Here is a 22,234-nt window from a genome sequence, read left to right as displayed (position 1 = left end):
AGTTCTGGGGTTACACTGGAGGCCTGCCACACACATTTGGCCATAGTTATAGTCCATGAAAAGGCAGTCTTGTTGGAAATGGCCCTTCTGTACACTCGTAACATTTGTTGTGGGGTCCTCCAGCCTGTGGGTCTGACCTGGATAATGCTAGTAGTCCCCACAGTGGGCCTACTCCCCCACCCCTCAGGGTGGGGGTGAATCAGCAGGGCACCTCCAGCTGGGAGTTGTCATGGTTGTGGATGGCCTCGGTTGGCGTCGGGGTACCCTACCTCGGTCTTGCATGGTCCCCACTCAGTTGGGCAATCTGTTTCCCAGGCTTCCCAGTTTACGTGCCTGCTGTTCTGATCCCTCTGCAGTCAGGTAATCTTGCATTAAGGAGACGGCCTCAGCACGGGTTGCCAGGCGGTGCTGCTGCACCCTTTCCTTCCCCCTACTGGGTAGGATCTGGGTAAACTGCTCCAGCATCATTGTATCTGCCACTTGGACGCGGGTCAGCTTCTCTGGTTCCAACCATCGGCAGCAGTAATTCTGGAGTCACTGGGCTACTGCTCTAGGCCTCGTCCCAGGTAGGTACTGTTCATAGCAGAATCATTGGCGGTACGTCTCAGGACAGATGCTGGTCTAATCTAGAATAGCCACCTTCACTTTGCTGTATTTCAATGCCTCGTGCAGGTCTGGGTTTCAGTAGGCAGTCTGCACCGGGTCAGTCAAATACAGGGCTGAGAGCATAGCCTAGTGTTGTGGCAGCCTTTGGGCGGCAGTGGCGACCCACTCAAATGTCACAAGGAATGCCTCAGAGTCATCAGTGGGCCCATCTTGGTGGGATGCACAGGGAGACCTGCCAAAATGTCCCTGCTTCTGGCCATGCCAGAGTGTGGGAAGGTGGAGTGGTCGGCTGCAGCAGTGCTGCCATCTGCTGGACTAGGTGCTTTGGCTGCACCTGGTGATGGGCAGCAAGTTCCTACCCCATCTGCTGCTGCTGCTCATGCTGTTTTGCCATTTGGAGCTGCTGCTGCACGGCAATCTGTTTTGGAAACTGGGTCTGGTGTTGCTATTGCTGCGCTGCCTGTTGCTGCTGGCTCTTCAACAGCCACTTCAAAATCTTTTCTGCCTCCATATCTCTCAGGCAGGAGGGTTGTTTTGTTGGCTGCTCTCCATTATCCAGATCCTTTTGGCAGGTCCCGGTTGATGCCCACATTATCCACCAGTTGTCGCAGGGTAGGTAAACCCCATCATGGGGTGTCAGATTGTGGGGGTTTTCAAAAATGTGTTTTTGACAGCCAAAGTGGTCTGGATCTAGGTGGCAGCCCTGCAGCTCAGGGCTGTATGGCCCAATGCCAGAGTCAGTAAGGCTCTCCTTCTGCTCGGGGAAGCATGGCCTAGCTACCCAAGTCTCTGTAGTGGCCCTGCAGCTCAGAGTAATACAGCCCAATGGACAGAGTCAGTAAGGCTGTCCTTCTGCAGTAAAGTTTACCCCTCCGGGTGTTAGCTGTGCCTGGTGGTGGGGCAGCTGGAGTAGGGAGACCCAGGCTCACCCTTCTCCACTGGGTATGGACCCAAAACCCTAGGGAACCGGTACTTCTATAATCAGCCTTGGTCACCCATTACAACAGTCCTGTTCTCTGGGCTGCTTCCTACTCTTCCTTCAAATGCTAGTAGTCTTACAGCCTCTGCTGTCTCTCCTCTGTCAGCCGTCGGCTGGGGTCCACTGGAGTCTCAACCCAGTTGGTTTCTGTGTCCTGGAGCTTCAGCAAAGTCCAAAATCCTGCAACACACGTCTGCTCTCATCAGTGGCCAGACTGATCTGAGCTACTCCCTTTTATACTCTGGTTCCAGTTGGTACACGCCCAGCAGGGGTGAAGAAGTGTGACTTCCTTGGCCTACAGAGTGTGATTAACCCATGCTAAATCGGTATGGGGTAGGTACACCCAATCACAGTGCTATATGGGGAGAAAGCTGCTACACTATGCCTGACCACAGGGAGGTGTTCCTGTGGTGTGTGAACCCCTTCACATCTTCCCATGTCCACATCCTGCAGTCCCATTTTTGATTTTTTGTGCAACAGTAGCTCTACCTCCAAGTGAAATTGAATATGGTGTCTAGAGGCCTATTTTCACTCAACTTATTTTTTATCTTCTTGTCAGTGCTTGATGCTATTATTGGGTGATTTAAATTGGGTTAAAATTGTTACAGGTAGTAATTAAAATGTGTCCTTTTCATTTGATTTAATCATGGCAGGTTACTTGTCTGATTATTTGTCTGAAATCAAGTCTTGGATGATACAGAATGTGCTTTATCTTCACCTGGCCAAAACTGCAATGCTCTTATTTCAAGACTGCATAAGCATAGAGAAATAGTAGTCCTGGCTTGTGCTTTTATGGCATATATCTTTTGAGAGCTGATTGTTTTAAGAATGGAGGGATCATTTTGAACTATGAGCTCTCTTCATCCAAGCATATTTCTGTCACTGAAATCTTGGCTTTTTTCCCATTAAAATAGTATGGTGTATAAGATAAGGTGTTATTTCTCTGTGACTACAAGAATATTACTCAATCTTTCTTTACGAGTAGATTGTGTTATTGAAATGCCCTTTACAATGACCCTTCTAGAAGACAATAAAGAAAAAAGCAGCAGACTTCTTACACAAGTTAGTTTTACATTTTCTTCCTGTACTACATTACATATAATGGATGCCTGTTTGTCCATGTGCTGATTTCCTATATTAATCCTTAAAATGCAGAGGCATTGTTTTATGTTAGTTTAATATCTTACATATTGAATCTGATTTCTAAAGTTTTCTTGCGCCAATCAGAATACAGGTTTATAACTGGAGTGTTGCAAAAGCCTTTACTAACAGTAACTTCATCATAAACTCACTGCTCTGGTGGTCATTGAAAATTAATTTTATTGTACACAGACAGAACCAAAAATCCTCAACTTCTCACTTATAACAAAGCACTGTATTTTATCACCGGTAAAGTAATTTATATATTGGAACAAATGCATTATTTCTGCAAGAAACTGTAATCCAAGAAAAACAGAAAAAGACCAACCAATTACCAAAATCCAGGATTCAATCTGGAATTAAATAGGACTACTCAGAGAGCATGACAATGGGACTTGATCCCCCTAGGAACTACTAGAATATAAATAATAATTGAACCTGAGCAAGGATTGCAAAATTGGATGCTAAATTTGCAAGTTAAGATAACACACTCTATAATCTTTATTTATGAATAAGGTAGCAAAACGTGTCCATATCAACCTAAAATTTATAATTGTACATTACAAACACTGTATGTGATGGGATGTACCAGGCCCTTTGATACCCTCCAGAAGGCCCTGCGGTCCTACCATATCCTGCCCCCCAAAAAGGCAGTAGAGTGGGGTCCTCCAAGTGGTCTGCAGAGGAGGCAGTCAATCAGAGGTTAGAAGGCTCATATAAAAGGAATTACAGGGTCTGGACAGATTGGTTGCTGGCTGGAGCCAGTGGGGGAGGGATGCAGTTCCTGGCTGGCTGAGGAAACTGCAGCAACTGGACAGAGCAGTCGCAGGCTGGGAGATTTCACAGGTACAGAGACTGGGGAGAAACTCTGCCTAAGCAGGGGAAGGACTGTGAAGCTCTCCAAGCACAGAGGCCTAAGAGAGAGAGCGCTGATAAGAAGGGCCAGAGACTTGTTAGAAGCTCACCAGGTGAAGGCACCTGTGAGAAAGAGTCTTGAGCGAACAGGGCAGGGATTGTTATGGACTCTCTGGGCAAGAAGGCCTGGGAGACACCCTGTTTAAACAGGGAACCAGCCAGGGACCCAAGAAGCTGTTGGGACAGAGTGGGAAACAACGCAGGGAATGCTGCAATAGACAGTAGTGAAGGAAGCAGGAGGTGGCTGCTAGTCATAGGGTTGGGACCCAAAGTAGTGGGCAGCCCCAGGTTCTCCCACCTGCCACAGACACAGTGGCCAAGGAGGTGCTCGCAAATTGTTACCCCTTTACACTGCCAGAGGCAGGACTGATTTTATATTCTGATACGGTTATAATTAAATCTAATGTGTGTTTAGACTGCAATGATGTTGAACTGTATTTTGTATGCTTCAAACATTTATCCACATATGTGGAAGGCAAAAAAAGCAATATGATCTATTATAATTTACTTGGCTTGAAAGAAAAAGCCATTCTTTGAAATGGTTCAAAAATAAGGTGTTATATTTTAGGGGTTTAGTAAATGGACATAAATTGCAACTCCAAGGCGAAATTCTATCCTAAGAACATAAGAATGGCAATACTGGGTCAGACCAATGGTCCATCTAACTCAATATCCGGTCTTCTGACAGTGGCTAGTACCAGTCAGGTGCTTCAGAGGGAATGACAAGAACCAGGAAATGTCAAGTGATCTATCCCGTCATCCAGTCCCAGCTACTGGCAGCTTTAGGTTTAGGAACGCCCAAAGCATGGGGTTGAGTCCCTGACCATCTTGACTAATAGTCATTGATGAACCTACCCATGAACTCTTATGCTCTAAAAACTTTAACAAGCTTTTAAAATACATATGCCATACAAAATACCTACCGATAACCAATTCACAACAGCATCAAGCTGTGTAAGAAAAACGCCATCTGACAATAAAATAATCACATCCCACCCTCTCTCACTTTCCTTCCAGATCTCTCAATCCTCCCCACACATACAAGGAAATTCATGGGCTTTACAGTATGCTATGGAGATCACTAATCCAGACTGCTTCAGAACAAGGGCAGGCTGCCCAATTCTGCACTACACTAAGGTTTCAAATAGTTTTAAGGTGTAGTCTCATGTAGGGTACATTGCAGAAGACTAATTTTGATGCAATAAAGACAAGGATAATGGTATAAGTTGCTTCCAAACCACTGAAAAGTCAAAATCTCCTGAACATATATAAATGAAATCAGTCCAAGCTATTCCTATTAAATGATTATCTAAAAGCAGCTTAAAATCTAATAAGATTGCCATGTTATAAAATCACATAATCACTGGCAAGTGTACACTCTTAATTAAGAGACCTGAAATGAACTCCACCATCTCTTACTGACCTTCAGACAGCTAATGCTCATCCATGGACCATTCTTAATCAGACACCAATAAGACACCTGATGGCACCATCTGATTCAGATAAAATAGTGACAGAGCTCAATGTCACACAGATCTGCATCCAATCCTACAAGAAATATTGTGGCAAAAGGTACAGAGGAACTCCAAAAATGGAACACTGATGTAGAGAACAATTGCCAAGACAAAAGACTAGAGTGAATGACCCTAAACAGAAGCTCTCAAAACAGAACTGAAAAGCACTACTGAATAGCTGCTGAAGGAAGTACCACAAGAAGACACCTAATCTATGGTTCTATTTTCTACAGTAGACATTGCTGGCCAGATTCCTCCACCCTTAGGGTACGTCTTCACTACCCGCCGGATTGGCGGGTAGTAATCGATCTATCAGGGATCGATTTATCGCGTCTCATCTAGACACGATAAATCTATCCCTGAACGCACTCCCCGTCGACTCCGGAACTCCACCAGAGCGAGAGGCGGAAGCGAAGTTGACCGGGGAGCCGCGGCCATCGATCCCACGCCGCGAGGACGCAAGGTAAATCGATCTAAGATACATCGACTTCAGCTACGTTATTCTCGTAGCTGAAGTTGCGTATGTTAGATTTATCCCCTCCCCAATGTAGACCAGCCCTTACATAAGACCAAATACTAGAATAAGCTTAAATTTGTGTGACTATTAAAAAAAAAAAAAGACTACTACCCAACATGAGTAAGGGTCACACAAACAGGCCCTTAACATTTACTTTCAGAAATATTCAATAACACAACAGAGAAGTTTGAGAAAGTTTCTAATAATACATCACAAAATTAAGTGAGGGTAGTATTCTACATTATGATCACAGTCTTAAAGACACTAAAAGATGGTTGAAAATGTCATACAAAATAATGTGTGCAGAATTAGAGTACTTTGGGGAGGCAAGCTTAGTATTGTAAGGGTAATAGGTGAGGTAAAGATAGAGTTGTGATGATACTAAGGAAAGCTATTGGCAAGGTAAATAGTGCTTTTCAGTGAAGCAGACAAAAGCTCTTAGTCTCTTTAAAGATGGGAATTTAAAGAGAAATGAAGTTGTCATTTTAAATAATGACAAGTACAATGAATCGTCTGTGGTGATATGTGAGGCAAGTAACAGTTTATAAGTAGTTATGAACTGCATTACTTTTCTCCAATTCAGTTTGACATAACGGTAGCTGTCATGGACACCAATATTATACCATCCAGAGGAAGATATGAGAGTGCATTATGACTGAAAAATATTCTAATTTCTGCTACCTTCTGTTCTATAGAGGGAAACAATTGAGTTAAAACCAGGGTGGATAAAAATCAATGATTTAAAAAAAATTTTTTGTTTTAATTAGATTTTTTTATTTAGATCGGATTTTTTGATCAAATGCTTTTTGAGGAAAAAACCTATCTAAAAGATAGTTTTAATTAAGATACATTATAGCGCAACGATATCTCATCATGGAATAGGGATTATAAATTCTAATTCTACAGTATGAGACAATATATTCATATTGTTTAAGAAAAGTTTTGTAAATGAGTTCCAATAGTTCATGGATTAGGGACCCAATTTTATGGGGTTCCACAGGCTTCTGTATAGATTATTTAGGTTAATCTTTCTATCTACCCAATAGGACTCAGTGCTCAGTCTAGAAGACACCATCAGAGATGTTTAGTTTTGCAGTGCTCAAACTGTGGATTTGTCTCCCCAGAGGTAACATGCTTGTTAACAGCAAAAATGTTTTAAATAAATAAATAATATATAGAGGTAAAAAATAACAGACCTCAACTCTATTGTCCCACTGCAAATTTGTGTACACAGAGTCAATCCCTTACCTCTCTCTAAAAGTGCAAAAAGTTCAATGAATAGAAGATTGTTGGGGGTGGAATAGATCTGGACAAGGAAAAGAAGTCTGGAGATAAATGTGAGAAGCAAGGGACATTTGCTTGTTTTGTTAAAATATTATATGTTTGCTGTTGAAGAATAAAATACAGAATACTTAACGTTGTTTTAGTTAAATAAAACAATTTAAATGTCTGTCTGGTGATGTTCTCCTCCTAATACAGCATGGCAAGAAAATCCTCCAAATATTAATCATTAGCCTGTTGAACTGGAGATAGTTCACCTCCCAGTGACTTCATAAATATCTGCTTCAATTACCTTTGGTAAATGAAATAACCAAACAATCATTCATTTTCTGATACAGCTCTAAAACTAATCTGAAAATTTTTCAAAATAAATCACTGTTTAAAAATGTATAGTGTGTACCTTCTAAAAATGAAACCTACATCTATTTCTGAGTTCTGAAGAATATGTATTAAGGTTATAACAACCAACAAGAATGCACCTTTATATAGAAAACCATGATTAAATCGAGTCTTCCTGACTAGTGATTAAATCGATTTGATTTAAATCAAATCCACCCTGATTAAAACAGGTGGCAACATCTGGAAATCAGAAGAGGGGTCTTTTACAGTAAGCTGCAGAAGATCCTCTTTGTTAACATCATGTCATCAGGGAACACATACTTTTGATTGCCAAGGTTTTGGAAAAGCTCAATTTTCCATTTACTTGTACATTTACTTGTACATATCATATCAGTAACAAATGTCTAATTAAACATTTAAATCAGTAAGAGACAGTTATAAATTCTGTATATAGTCTGACTCAGAGTCTGATGGTATTTAAAGAAAGTACATCCAGGACTCAGAAAACCATATTTTAATTTGAAGATTGTTAGAGGGCAGGTCACATGCAAAATATAAAATAGAGCGATTCTGTGTAAGAAATGTACTGAAACAAGACTTCAAAAATATAATATAGGCCACAATCCTGCCACTCAAATAAGTAGTAGCACAGTCTATTTTCATACCAAAATCTATTATTTGTATTATCTGATTCGCAGTAGCACCTAGGAGCTGCAGTCATGCTCCCATTGCACTGCACTGTACAAATACATAATAAAAAATCATACCTGCCCTAAAATCTTACAATCAAAATATAAGACAAAAGACAACAGGTGGATACAAATAGATGGAGGAGCACAAGGAAGCAATGAGATAAAAATGGTCAACATGACAGGCAGTGGTCTCAGCACACCAGCTGCCTACCCATTTTTCTTTGTAGGTGCCATGGCAAAGGAGAGTTTTAAGGATGGTGTCGTCATGTTTGGTCTGGGTTACAGCTGAGAGGGCCTATCTCAGGTCAGACTGAAAAAACTGGGAAGACACGCCCATCCTTGGTGGTATATCCTATAATTAGATTTAACTAGACAAATGTGTGCTCCTGGATCGCTATACTATCTTAAAAATGGAGCCACAGACAGTCCTCTTAAACACTCCAGTCCATATTGCCACCCAGACAAACTGGACTTCTGTGATGACAGGTTATTAAAACCAAAAATCACCACACATTAGGTTTTTCCAGTGCTAAGGGGTCAGTCACTTACCCAGGTCAATGGATGCTTAGGACCTTACTCCAAAGACAACACTGCAGTGAATCATTTAGCAAACTAACTAAAGATGTATTAACTAAGAAAAAGAAATGAGAGTTACTAAAATGTTAAAGCAAATAAAAGACATTACAGTTGGATCAAAGTATGTATTCCAAAATGATAGCAGGGATGTTAAATCTGCTAGTTTTATATAAGTCTCTCTTGATTGCCCAAATAGTTTCCCCTGTCAGAATTCACCAGTTCAGAGATGGGATAGGAAAGAGGTGACCGGTGGCCTTTGTTCTCCTTCTTTATATTTTGACTCTTATTGCTGGAAAAATCCTGTGCCATGGGGTCAAGCAGTTCCATTACATACATACTTTGTCATCAGTTCTTTATACGAATTGCAAATTTTTGCTTGCACATTCTATGCATATGCCATTTGAGGTGTCTTTGGAGATGAGGCTTTTGTTTACAGTTCCTTTTTTATTCCTGAAGAGCTGATCTGTGGGCATATCTCAGACTCACAACATGTTTGAGTAACAAACATATAGCAAAATCTCATAATTCCACACACAATGTCGATATACAAAGTATAACCAGATAATAATACTCAGGAGATTACAACTTTTCCAATGAGACCTCACAAGGAATACTTTGTACAAGATTTATCACAGTTTTGTAAAAGTGGTGACTATGTTAGTGTAGATGCCCCTTAGACAGCATCAGAGAGAGATCTGAAGGACAATGAAATGACTTTGTGGATGTTTAGTGGGCTTTTTACTTGCAGCAGCTGTGCCAACAGGGCTATGTTACAAACACAATGGAGAAATTATTTCTTCCCTCACTTTCCTTGCTTTTAAAACTCACGACAAATTTTGTTCAAAATCCCACCTCCACATGCTATCCTTTCCTTCCAAAGTCATCTTTGTCAGACAAGAAGCCTGGAAAATTTCAGCCTGAAAGGTGAAGATTCAGAAAGTTATGAAGGATTTAAAATGGGGTTAGAATGCAAGTGATTTTGTAAATGTGTCTGATAACAGCTCTGCCTCTATCCCAAATCACATAGCTTTGGAAATATGAAATAAACATGGAAGTGATCAAATAAAGAAAGATACAGTCCTCATCAGCTGGACTTTTAAAGCCTGCATTAAGGATTGCCTCAACCAATGCTTACTCATGACAAAGATAAAGTCTGAATATGCCTTCCCAGAGGTGTTTAAAAAAACAGGTAATTTGGTCCATCACAGATATTTTGCAATTTTTTTTATTTGACTCTCGTGGGCAGCTATTAGTCATGGCTTCAAGTAGTTCCAACTATCATGGAACCACATAAGTTAGCTAGAGGGCTAGTCCAATGAACTAGACCAGAGTCAGAAAAAAATCCATGACTGAACCGATACATATACAGAGAACTGCCGATCTGAAACAGCATGGACTACAGAAAGAAGTTTTTTAAAAGTTTTTATTCATTTGAATAATAACTACAAACTACACCATGCTATAGTAATGAAATGGAAAATGGAAAACAAGAAGCAATGGCTCTCAGACCTGCTGCCTACAGGTACACACTAAGAAAGAGGCTGCTTGAGGCCACAGGCCTTCATATAAATCTGTCTCGGAATGATGGAATCTATAAGAAAACATGCTTGAAACAGAAACTGTGCTTGTTTCCAATTGATTCTGAGGCACACACACTCAACTATTTTTGAGGTGGTATACATTATTCTTCCATCTAGGGGATTGTAATCTGCTAAACTACATACCACATCTAGCCAGCCTATAATAATTAAAAATGATTGAGAGATGTTGAAAGCTTTAGTTTGTACAATGTAAAATGAAGTTGTCTAAGTTAAAGGGTGTATCCTTGATAAATCTTTGGATTCACTGAATAAAATGAACAGAGCAAAATTGTTTCCATTACAAAAATATTCATTTTACATCCCATGTCTTTGTGGTATTGAATACTCTTCTTAAGCAATCTGATAATGAGTGGTGTTTTGATGTATCATACTGTTAAGTGGACCATTAGCACTTGACTGGTGCCAGACTAGACAACATCTAAATTGTGCCAAATAAACTTGCAAACCAATCCCAGCATCACACAGCTCTAGTTATTGATTTTCCTTACATTATGTTGTACTATGTTAATTTACATGTACATTCAATTTACTAAAACTTATTTTGTGTAAAAGTAAACAGAAGTCAGTTTTCAAAAATATATCAAGTATTTGTACTTACAGACTAATAGGGTGCTATGAAAGGGTAGCTGTAGAAAAAGCTGTACAGAGGAGTTTGGTTGAATGAGGAAAGAAGGGCAGGAACATGTATTCCATTATAATTATCTATAATGCAATCCTTGGGATTTAAAGCACCTAAACCATCCCTTTTATCAGACCTAAACAAGTTTACAGCGAAGGGACATCACTGATAATAATTTATGATGTAGTCTTCAAAATCCTATATTTCATCCTGCAGCCTTTCGCATGAGTCAGAGTGAATACACAAGCACAAAAATCAAGCAGTTCCATCAAAACCGTAAAGAAGATAAGCACCTATCATAGGTGGAAAGTGAAATGGGTGCCAATATTTACCATTGATCAGAACAGGGAAGTGAATGAAACAAAGAGATGGATTTAAAACAGGCTGTAACTTATTGACTGAACTTGTACTATCTCCCTGCATTTAACTGAGTCCAACGGGGGGTTAAATGGCCTGATACCATATAACCAGCAATTCAGGGTTGGTCCTCTTCAGCCTTGCCCCTAACACTCAGTTCATCTCTGAATCTGCTCACCCTTCTCCAACAAGGTGGTATGCAGGTACCTCAGTCTGCAAAGGCTTAAGATTTCTCCATGACTTCACAGTCTTCACAAAAAAGATCCACCAGCCATATCCTTGGCCTCCTATATACACTTCTCTCTGGGAGCTGACTCTTTCAGCCCTTTATCTACACTGAACACCAGCTTCAAGTTGAGATAAACCAAAACATTTCTATATCTCTTTCTAACCTTAAAAATCACTATTCACACTCCTTTTAACCTGAAACTGTGCCTCCATGATGCTGCAAGGAAGGTGAACAGCTCCCCCTTCCCCGACAGCCTGCCAATTTGGCCCCAAGGGAGAAAAAATCCCACCTGATCCCACAAATGGTCAGACCCACAACATCTGGGAAGTGCAGCTCAACAATATCTCAACCATCAGCAGTAAATATTTTTGGCCTCATAAACGTACAGTTGACATAAAGATAGAGCCCTGCAAATCCACAGATATCCATGTTTGCGGACTGTGGATCAGATGTGGATACTAATTTTGTATCCATGGAGGGCTTTAAAGATAGAATGCTCTCTTTAAAAGTGTGGTGCATCTCAGGCTAAGCAGGACTTGTGAAAACATGCACTATGCATCAACCTTGATTCCAGCCACAAAAGCAGAGAATCCCTTCAATCGTAGAGGATTTAAATCTCACATTAAAACTACTAAGCCTTTATATGCCTTTTCAAGAGTGTGCATGCAACAACTGATACACACATGAGCACACAGTTGGGTCATACTTATGTATCCAGTGTATTATATGCACAAAAGTGAGAACAAATTTGAACACAAAATTTAATAAATTTAGGATGTAACTTATCCATATCTCTCATGTATCCAAGGATAATGTTGCTTACTCATGTTTGTAAACATAATCAAGATGTACAGATTAACAATTGTGATAAAGTACCAAGTAGTGCTATTATGCATTAACAAAGAGGCCACATAAATATCACAGAAAAGCTACTGTATATATTTGTTATGACTCCAACTTAAAATATATGTAACTAAAGCCTTGAGGGTGTGACTTTAAAAATGTACAATACTATTATCTGAAAAAAAAACCCAGTAAAATATGCCCAGGTATATCAAATATCACTAAACTTCTAGTTTAATATTTGATAAGTCCTATATCAGACTTCTGAAAATGATGATCTATCTACCAGTTATGAACTGAAATTTGCTTTGACCCCTAATTACATTGGTCAATAGTTCACAAACTAGACCACTAGTAGCCTGTGTCCAAATCCTTCTTGACATCTCAGAAACTAAAACGTATTATTTGTGTTAAGCATTTTATAAAATCATAATGAGACAGTCATGGCCTCAAAGAGCCTATAGTCTAAATAAAAAATATGGACTAAGGGTGAGAGGCAGGAGAGAGGCACTGAGAGAGGAAGTGACTTGTTGAAAGTAACACAACAGATCAACGACGGAGTTGGGAATAGAATTTAGGTCTCTTGACTCACGTTCCAGCTTCCCAGATACTCAAGAAGGGACAGCCCTAGTCTGAGGAGCTCACAATCTGAAGACAGTTGAGATGACAAAATTTATGGAAAGTGGAATAATGTCGGCATTTTTTTATATAACTCAACTAGCTTCAGTGTAGGCAGCACAGCAGAAATTAGTCTTTAAGAAGGATGATATGTATGAAACTAGATATGAAGAAATTGTTTAGGACAGTGTCTTTTCTCTGACATCTTTCACCTTTCTGTCACTCTGTAGGAAGACATTATACATTAAATACTCCAAGGCACTAATGAAAAATTCTAAACCCTTCTAATCACAATGTTTTACTGACATTATTTATCACTTTATTGGATCTAGTTCTGCATAACAAAGCACCAGACTGAATCACGTCATTTTATGTCATCAATCTCCTGCTATAATCCTCATACACTGTGGGTCAGTAATCAAATTCAAGCCATCACTTTCTGCTACTCCAATTAGGATATGAAGCATCAAAAGAAATAGAGAGGATTTATTCTTTTAGGCCTAAACAACAGGCAAGGTGAACTAGCAATGGGGAAACCTGAAAATGGTTAGAAGTTCCATTAAGTAGGAAAAAAGGTGGACATTTGCCAAAGTTTTTGCAAGCCTTGTAAGCTTCCACTCCAATGACTTTTTGGCAGTGGCAAATACTCAAAATGATGGATAATAACCTGGGCCACCTTTTCATCACCCGTTGGCACCTTCTCAAAGGTGAAGTCAGGGGGCTTTGCTCCCCCTTCTCAGCAAATCAATGTGCATATTGGGGAGTAGTTTGGAAATGTGTTTTCCCTCTCCTATGAGCATTTTATTTCTGACCACAGTAGCAGGGATACATAGCAGCAATGATGGCAGATCTCAGCTCATAGGAAGTTGACAGTTTTCTGAGCTGAGCTTGAAGAATAAGTGAAAGTTCAGACTAGTTTACATTTTAATCTTATTACTTAGCACATCCCTACAAAAAAACATATCATTTATTTATCTGTGATCAGCAGGAGCTGCTTGGTGTTGAGTGCCTTTGAAAATCCAACCATTTTGCTTAGGTGCACAAATAGAAGCTAAGATGTTTTGAAGACACGGCTACTTAGGTGTCCAAATGGGAGCTGTTGGGTGCAGCGTGCTTTTGAAAATCTAACCGTTAAACTCCACAATAGGCAATATTCACGTTTCCTGAATTGTGATCCTGATCCATTTTCCCACTGTACTTTAGATTTGCAGAACTCTGTGGCAATCAAGTCAATTTAGATACTGATGCAAAAAATTCACTCACCACTTGTCCATTCTGAGGATTCTTATGAGCATATGGAGGTCCCCGGATATGATTCCACATTTGACCAGAAGTCATAGCAAACACAACGCACTGAAAAACAGGAGAAAATATGAAACTTAGAAGACAAAGGTGTAAAGCCAGATCATTCTATATTAAATTCACTGGGCCTAATTTTGTTTTGGGCACTGAAACTGAATAGGTTTGTTTCACTGGGCATGCCCAAACAAAACAGTTGCAGAATTATTAGAAAATCCTATCCTTAGATAGGATTAGAAGCTTAGGATAGGATTTTCAGAAGTATTCAATGATGGCATAATTCTGCTTACAGCGAAGTCAATGGTAGAAACTCCCATTGACTTCAATGGGATCAGATTCAGACCAAAACAGAGCTTTAGAAAATTGTACATCTAATAGTCTTATTTTCCCACATATATATGGTTGTACACAAAGAATGTGCATGTCACTAGGAAAGCATCAGGTTCCTTGACCAAGAGATGCTGTTCCAAGAAGAAGGACTGCTGAACAGAGATGGGGGCCACCTAGCCAGGAATGGGAAGAATAGCTCTGATACAGACTGGCTATCCCATCGAGGGAGGCTTTAAGGTAAGTTTGATGGGAGCAGGAGACAAAAGCACACAGGAAATTCCAGAACATGGAGATCTGGATGAAGGGTCAGAGTCTGGGGAAGGAAAATGGGCAAATTATAGTAGGGGAAAAGGAAAGACAATATGGAGGGGAATATTGTGGGGAAAATCTAATGAACATCTTTGATGCTGTATAATAATGCAAGGAGTATGGGGAATAAACAGGAAGAACTATAAATACTAGCAAATAATCAGAATTACAACATAATTGGCATCATAGAGACTTGGTGGGATAATTCACAAGGGTAAAATATTGGTATAGAAGGGTATACTTGTTCAGGAAGGACAGGCAGAGAATAAACAGAGGAGGTGTTGTCTTGTATATCAAGAATGTATACACCTGCACTGAGATCAAGATAGAAGTGGGAGGCAGACCTGTTGAAAGTCTCTGGGTAAGGATAAAAGGGTAAAAAACAAGAGTGATGTCATCATAGGGATCTACTACAGACCACCTAACCAGGACGAAGAGGTGGATGAGACTTTTTTTTAAACAACTTAGAAAATTATCCAAAGCAGAGGACTTGGTGGTGATGGGGCAATTCAGCTACCCAGACATGTGTTGGGAAAATAACACATCAGAACACAGATTTTCCAACAAGTTCTTGGAATGTATTCCAGACAACTTGTCATTACAGAAAGTGGAGGAAGTGACTAGGTCAGAGCCTGTCCTAGATTTGACAAATAGGGAGATGACCCTGGCTTAACCAGGAGATCTTCAATGACTTGAGACTCAAAAGAGAGTCATACAAAAAGTGGAAGCTAGGTCAAATTATGAAGGTTCAGTATTAAAAAAAACACATGCATGTAGGGACAAAATTAGAAAGGCCAAGGCACAAAACAAGATTAAACTAGCTAGAGGCATAAAGTATAACAAAAAAACATTTTACAAATACATTGGAAGCAAAAGGAAGACAGAGCAGGCCCATTACTCAGTGAGGAGGTAAAGACAATAACAGAAAATGCAGCAATGGCCAAGTGTTACATGCCCCTTCTGTGTCAGCTTTTCACCAAAAAGCTTAGCAGTGATCTGACTACTAACATAGTGAACATCAGTGCAAATGGGGTAGGAGCTGAGGCTAAAATAGGGAAAGAACAAGTTAAAAATTACTTAGACAAGCTGAATGTCTTAAAGTCAGCAGGCCCTACTGAATAGGACAAATATAGTATCTAGCTATAAGAGGGGGAAAAGGATAACCCAGGGAAATACAGACAAGTCAAATTAACTTTGGTACACCTCTACCCCGATATAACATGACCTGATATAACATGAATTCAGATATAACGCGGTAAAGCAGCGCTCCGGGGGGCGGGGGGGGGAGGAGGGCGGAGCTGCGCAGTCCGGCGGATCAAAGCAAGTTCTATATAACACGGTTTCTCCTATAATGCAGTAAGATTTTTTAGCTTCCGAGGACAGCGTTATATCGGGGTAGAGGTGTACCTGGAAAGATAATGGAGCAACTACTCAAACAATCAATTTGTAAGCACCTAGAAGATAATAAGGGGATAAGTAATAGTCAACATGGATTTGTTAAGAACAAATTTGGTCAAACCAACCTAATATCCTTCTTTGATACCTAGCAAGCTTTGTAGGTGGGGGGGGAAGCAGTACATGTGTTATATCTTGACTTTAGTAAGGCCTTTGATACTGTTGCACGTGACCGTCTCATACACAAACTACGGAAATATAGCCTAGACAAACCTACTATAAAGTGAGTGCACAATTGGATTAAAAACCACACTCTAAGAATAGTTATCAATGGTTCATAGTCAACCTGAAGCCGCATATTGAGTGGAGTCCCCCAGGGATCTGTCCTGGCTCTGGTTCTATTCAATATCTTCATAAATGATTTGCATAATAGCACAGAGAGTACACTTATAAAGTTTGTGGACAATACCAAGCTGGAAGGGGTTGCAAGCACTTTGGAGGACAGGATTAGACTTCAAAATGATCTTGAAAAACTGGAGAAATGGTCTGAAATAAATAGGATGAAATTTGATAAGGACAAATGCAAAGTACTGTACTTAGGAGGAATAATCAATCACACAAATACAAAATGAGAAATAAAAATCTAGGAGGGAGTACTGCAGAAAAGAATCTGGGTGTTACTGTGGATCACAAACTAAATATAATATAATACTGCTGAAAAAAAAGTGAACATCATTCTCAGGTGTAGAAGCAGGAACAAGACACAAGAAGTAATTCTTCCACTCTACTCAGCACTGACAAGGCCTCAAGTAGTGTATTGTGTCCAACAGGGCCGGCTCCAGGCACCAGCTTAACAAGCAGGTGCTTGGGATGGCCAAGGGAAAGGGGCGGCACCTGCGGCAATTCGGGGGCGGCAGGCCCCTCACTCTAGGAGCGAAGGACCTGCCGCTGAACTGCCGCTGCCGATTGTGGCTTTTTTTTTTTTCTTCCGCTTGGGGCGGCAGAAATGCTGGAGCCGGCCCTGGTGTCCAGTTCTGGAAACCACACTTTGGGAAAGATGTGGACAAATAAAGGAAGTCCAGAGGAGAGCAACAAAAATGACTGAAGGTCTAGAAAACATGAGATTGAAAAAACAATGTTTGTTTAGTCTGGAGAAGAGAAGACTGAGGACGGACATGATAATAGTCTTCAAGTATGTAAAATGTTGTTATAAAGATTAGAGTGATAAATTGTTCTCTTTATCCACTGAGGACAGGATCGAAGTAATGGGCTTAAATTTCAGCAAGAAAAAATTTGGTTAGATACTAGGAAAAAAATTCCTAACTGACAGGGTAGGTAAGCACTGTCACAAATTATCTAGGGAGGTTGTAGAATCTCCATCATTGGAGATTTTTAAGAACAGGTTAGACAAAACCCCAGGGGACTAGAGTAGATGACTTATCAAGATCCCTTCCAATGCTACATTTCTACGATTCCATGTCAGTAGCAGGGGTCACGGTAAATTTCTTACCACTCTTAGGCCTAGTCTACACTAAAAAATATCAGTATAACTATATTGCTCAGGGGTATGGAAAATTTAGCCTTTACTTATAGGCTGTCAGGAAGGCTCACCAGGTGGGGATAAGCTTCTTCTAAGGCCTATTGTTTTTTCCTAATGACCCATTACTCTGAATAGTCCTTCATAACCAGCCATTTAGGCTGGAAGCATTTTGCCAGTGGGCGTCACATTTGAAATACAGATATAACAGGTACATAGTCAATATTTATAACTTCAGATACAAAAATGATACATGCATTCACACAGAATAATCATATTCAGCAAATCATAACTTTCCAATGACACCTTACATGACCCATCTTGTACAAAATGCATCATAATTATACCATAATCATATCATAATAATATTACTATGACGAATATGGGGTGCAGTGTCACATACTGACCTAACCTCAAGTGTTGATAGTGCTATGTCAGTGGGAGTGCTTCTCCTGTCGACATAGCTGCTGCCTCTCAGGGAGATGGACAACCTACACTGACAGAAGAAGCTCTCCCATTGGCATAGGTAGTGTCTTCACTAAGTGCTACAGTAGCACAGCTGCAATGCTATAGTGCTGTAAGTGTACACGAGCCCTTAGAAAAATATGCAAGTTTTCTTCAAGTCACCTCAATCTCTTACCTAGTACAACAGATTTTAGGCAAGTGCTTAGCAAACATCTTTGGTTCCAGGTTTATGCAATGCTATGGAAAGACTTGCCACCACAAACATTCCGGAAAGAAAGCTCCATCCCTATTTTCAGAAATAATTAGATAAATCTCCTATGGAACTCTGATTTACATACCTGAGACAAAGAACTATGATGGAGTCTATAGAAAAATGAAATTCCCTATAGGAAGAGACTTGTGAAGTTACGCTTGGAATCTAAGAAAAAATGTAATAATGTGCATTACTTCTTGCAGAAGGCAATGCTTCAGAATCTACAGAATAAAAATCATTGCCATATCAGTAATCACTGACGCTATATAAAAAGAGAAAAAGAAGATAGTCCAGCATTGCTCCTTGGATTAACAAGAAAACAGAGCAATAGAAAGGGAAAATTTGTAAAGTCTAAACATGTTTCCTATGTTCTCAGCATGGACATTCTGCACACGACCTAAATATGTATAGCTTGGCTGAATGACAATGATTAAATAAGAGGACATAATAACATTCTACAAGAATTAAAGCAGCAAGCTCAACAAGGAATTAGACCCTCACTCTGTCACTGACTTCAGCAGTGCTACTCACAGTACTTAAAGTTAAAAACATGCAGGATCTGGGCCTTAAAATATAAGACTGGTTCAGGGGAGTCGTAACGGAACATAATACACTTTAAAAATGTTTAGCCAAAATAAATAAGAGCCACATTTTTGCTAATAATCTTAGGTTTGTGAAGGGCTTTTTCATATACATTTATATCTACAAATTGATAAAATATATCAAACCAAAGTTTATTGCTATTAATTAAGTCCTAACAGCACTTAATCCAGTTTCCGGTGCTCAGCACCTCTCTGTATCAGACGTTGAAGTCAGGGGGGCACTATGTTTCTATTGCTGAAGAAAGAGAATCAACAGTTATTTTCATGTCTTGCTAATGCAGCCTGCGGAGGGATTTCTATTGTGATTCCTCTGATGAGTCATGCAGGAGCTAGCAGATGTTTTTAAGACATTAAGATAACAAGGAAGTTGAGATTGAAGATAAGAACACAAAAGGGGGGTGAGAAAGACATTGGAGGACAGTATAATTCAATTTATATAGAGTAAAATATTTTTATATTTTAAATTTTTCTTAACAAATCTCTCAACTGAAAGCTAAACCACAGATCTCTAGTCCTTCTTAACTCTGTTATATAAATATAGAAATATACCTCCTCACAATGTAGTAATTTCCAACAGAAAGAAGTCCATAGGGTAATTTTTTCTTCAAATGTTGACCAACGTATTCACAATAACTGAACTAAATTTATTAAATGAGGAAATATTAATAAAATGATGGTTCACCCAAATGGCCTCTCTCAATAATGAAATTTACATTTCAATGCACTATGCTCTGGATTATCCATTCCCATGGCCGGCCTCCTAGCCTGCCCACTCTTTCCCTGGTATACCCAGTCTCCGCCCTCTCCCTCCAGTGTGTATCCAGGACTTTAGAATGCCTTCTATGGGGTCCAAATGAGGAAGAAGGTGGTGCATCCGCGAGGGAGAAGAGCCACTCAAGGGGGATCCACTCCCTGAACAGATTCCAATGGAAGAATGTGGATGTTTTGTTTCTTTTCATCTGTTTTATTTCCAATTAAAATTAAAATTTATTCTCTCTTAATAAAAACTAAGTTGACACAGTACTGGGTTTAATTTAAGAGCTGAATGATTCAAAATGTTTCTTTGTTACCTATCAAGGACTGAATCTGACAAATAACCAGGCAAGACTATCCCCAGTCTGCTGCAGACTATGTAAAGTCTCACTTTACAGACCATTTCTAGGGAAAATGGATGCATAGCCTACAAATATAAATCTTGGCAAAAGCATTATTGGGGGGGTCAAAGCCAGAATTTTGAAATAATTAAATCTTGTAGCCTTGACTTATGTACACAAAAATGAGGTAGCACGGGGCTATTATACAACATCAGAAACAACACAATAAGGGTCATGAATTTCAGGAGAACAATGTTTAGTAGAATACTGTACAAGCCTATCAGATCTTCTTTCTGTATAGACTAAAATATCACTTTTCCTTCACTTTTTCTTCCCCAAGCAGGGAATTTTGGCTTGCACAGGTAAGCCATGGCAACTTAAAGCTTGACTCCAATGTTAGAATGTCTAGAATATTTTACAACACCCAGGATGCTTAATGTGCTTATCCTATTGAATAAGTATTGTTAATCATTCATCGATAAATCTGAAGCAATGAGTGAAAAATCTGATAAACATAAATGTAAGCATAAAATGGTTTCACTGTGAAACTGTATCATAGAAATTTGAGATGGAAAAGATATTTAGATCATCTAGTCCCTTATCAATGTTGCTTTGTTTTCTACAGTATTTTCTAGGGCTTTTTGTCCAGTCTAGGTTTAAATGTCCCAAAGACAGGCTTCCACCCTTCCCTTAACTAACCATTCAATAATCCTGTGGATCTCACTTTCAGTAATTTTTTCCTTGATATTCAGGCTCATTTTGCCCTTTATATTCATCCCATTACTGCTACAACCCATGTGTCACTAAATTCTCTTTATCATTGGCGTTTATATGCTTCAAACTTTGTAAAGTATACAAACAGAACACTATATTCCAAGCACACTCTTAATGTTTATAAATATTATACATTTATATTTGATACTTCTGATTATGTAGCTCCAAATCACATTGGCCTCTTTGTTTCTATATGGCTGTACAATCTTGCAGATAGGATTTTCAAACACACCTAAGGGTTTATCTGATTTACTCTCCATTATCATCCATAGGTCTGTGCCAGAATTATAGCTTCCTCCCTCCCACTGAATAACACAGTAATTTGTGATTTGTCTTACACATTTATATTTGCATTCTCGTCCATCTGTGGAACAATTTGTATGCAACATGTCTGCCTCTTGTGCATCTTAGGAACTCTGTCAAAATGGAACCAGGACAGTTTAGCAAGAGGAGAAGGAGGTCAGGGCTGTTTTTCCCTTGAAGGCTCTAAGTGCTGGTCAGCTGGGAACATACCTATACTAAGCTCCAGCAGACCTGGGACTCTCCTTTGGCAAACTTTCCCAGCAGCAGCCTTAGGTATAGCCCTGCCCATTTTGGACTCTCGGGAACCTCCCCTCCACTAATTCCTTTCACTTACTGCTTGCTACATGCCACTTAAGGAAGAAAAGACGCTTAGAGCCTAGTTGCGGCAGCAGACAGCTGAGACACTTGGGAGCTTGGCAAGCTGAGTTAGCTTGGTCTGTGATATTGTTGGAGTAGGGTTACCATTCGTCCGGATTTACCCGGACATGTCCTCCTTTTTGTGCTAAAAATAGCGTCCGGGGGGAATTTGTAAAGCACTCACAATGTCCGGGATTTCCCCCCTCCCCCGGAGCGGCTGGGAGGGCTGCAGGAAAGTCCCGGGCTGGACTCCGGAGCAGCTGGAGAGGAGCTCCGCCCTGCATTCTGAGCAAGTGTCTCAGCACAAAGTGCAGCCCTCCCCTTTTGCAACTGGGAGCGGTTACTGCCATGCAGCGTAGCAAAACGGGAGCGAGAGCACTTTGTGCTGATACAAGGGCAGCTCTCCCCTGCAACCCGGTCCGGGCCAGGGACCGGGTTTTGTTGTGCAGGGCCAGGGACCGGGTTTTGTTGTGCTGGGGAGCTTAGCCACGTGTCCGGCTCGCACAGAGCCCAACACCCTGTTCTGAGCAGCAGGGTAAGGGGGGCAGGAGAAGGGACAGGGAGGTTCTGGATGGGGCAGTCAAGAAACGGGTGGGGGCTTTTGGAGGGGAGTGGAGAAAGTTTTGGGCAGTCAGGGTACAGGTAGGGGGTAGGGTCCTGGTGGGCAGTTGGGGGGGGGTCTTAGGAGGG

The 22,234-nt window shown here is 40.3% G+C and overlaps 1 protein-coding gene across 4 annotated transcripts in view; it reads right to left on the bottom strand.

The window, feature by feature from the left end:
• TUSC3 (tumor suppressor candidate 3) overlaps positions 1-22,234 on the bottom strand; it is a 312,072-nt gene that overhangs the window by 135,934 nt on the left and 153,904 nt on the right. For all 4 annotated transcript variants that reach the window (XR_008445222.1, XM_054030984.1, XM_054030985.1 and 1 more), the window contains exon 6: positions 14,090-14,179. Coding sequence is in view for 3 of the 4 variants with exons in the window: in XM_054030984.1 (XP_053886959.1) it covers positions 14,090-14,179 (90 nt within the window). In the remaining variant the exon portion in view is untranslated. The remainder of the gene's footprint in view (positions 1-14,089; positions 14,180-22,234) is intronic.

This window comes from Malaclemys terrapin, chromosome 5 (genome assembly GCF_027887155.1).
Source record: "Malaclemys terrapin pileata isolate rMalTer1 chromosome 5, rMalTer1.hap1, whole genome shotgun sequence".
NCBI lineage: Eukaryota > Metazoa > Chordata > Testudines > Emydidae > Malaclemys > Malaclemys terrapin.
This window is presented reverse-complemented; position numbering and strand designations above follow the sequence as displayed.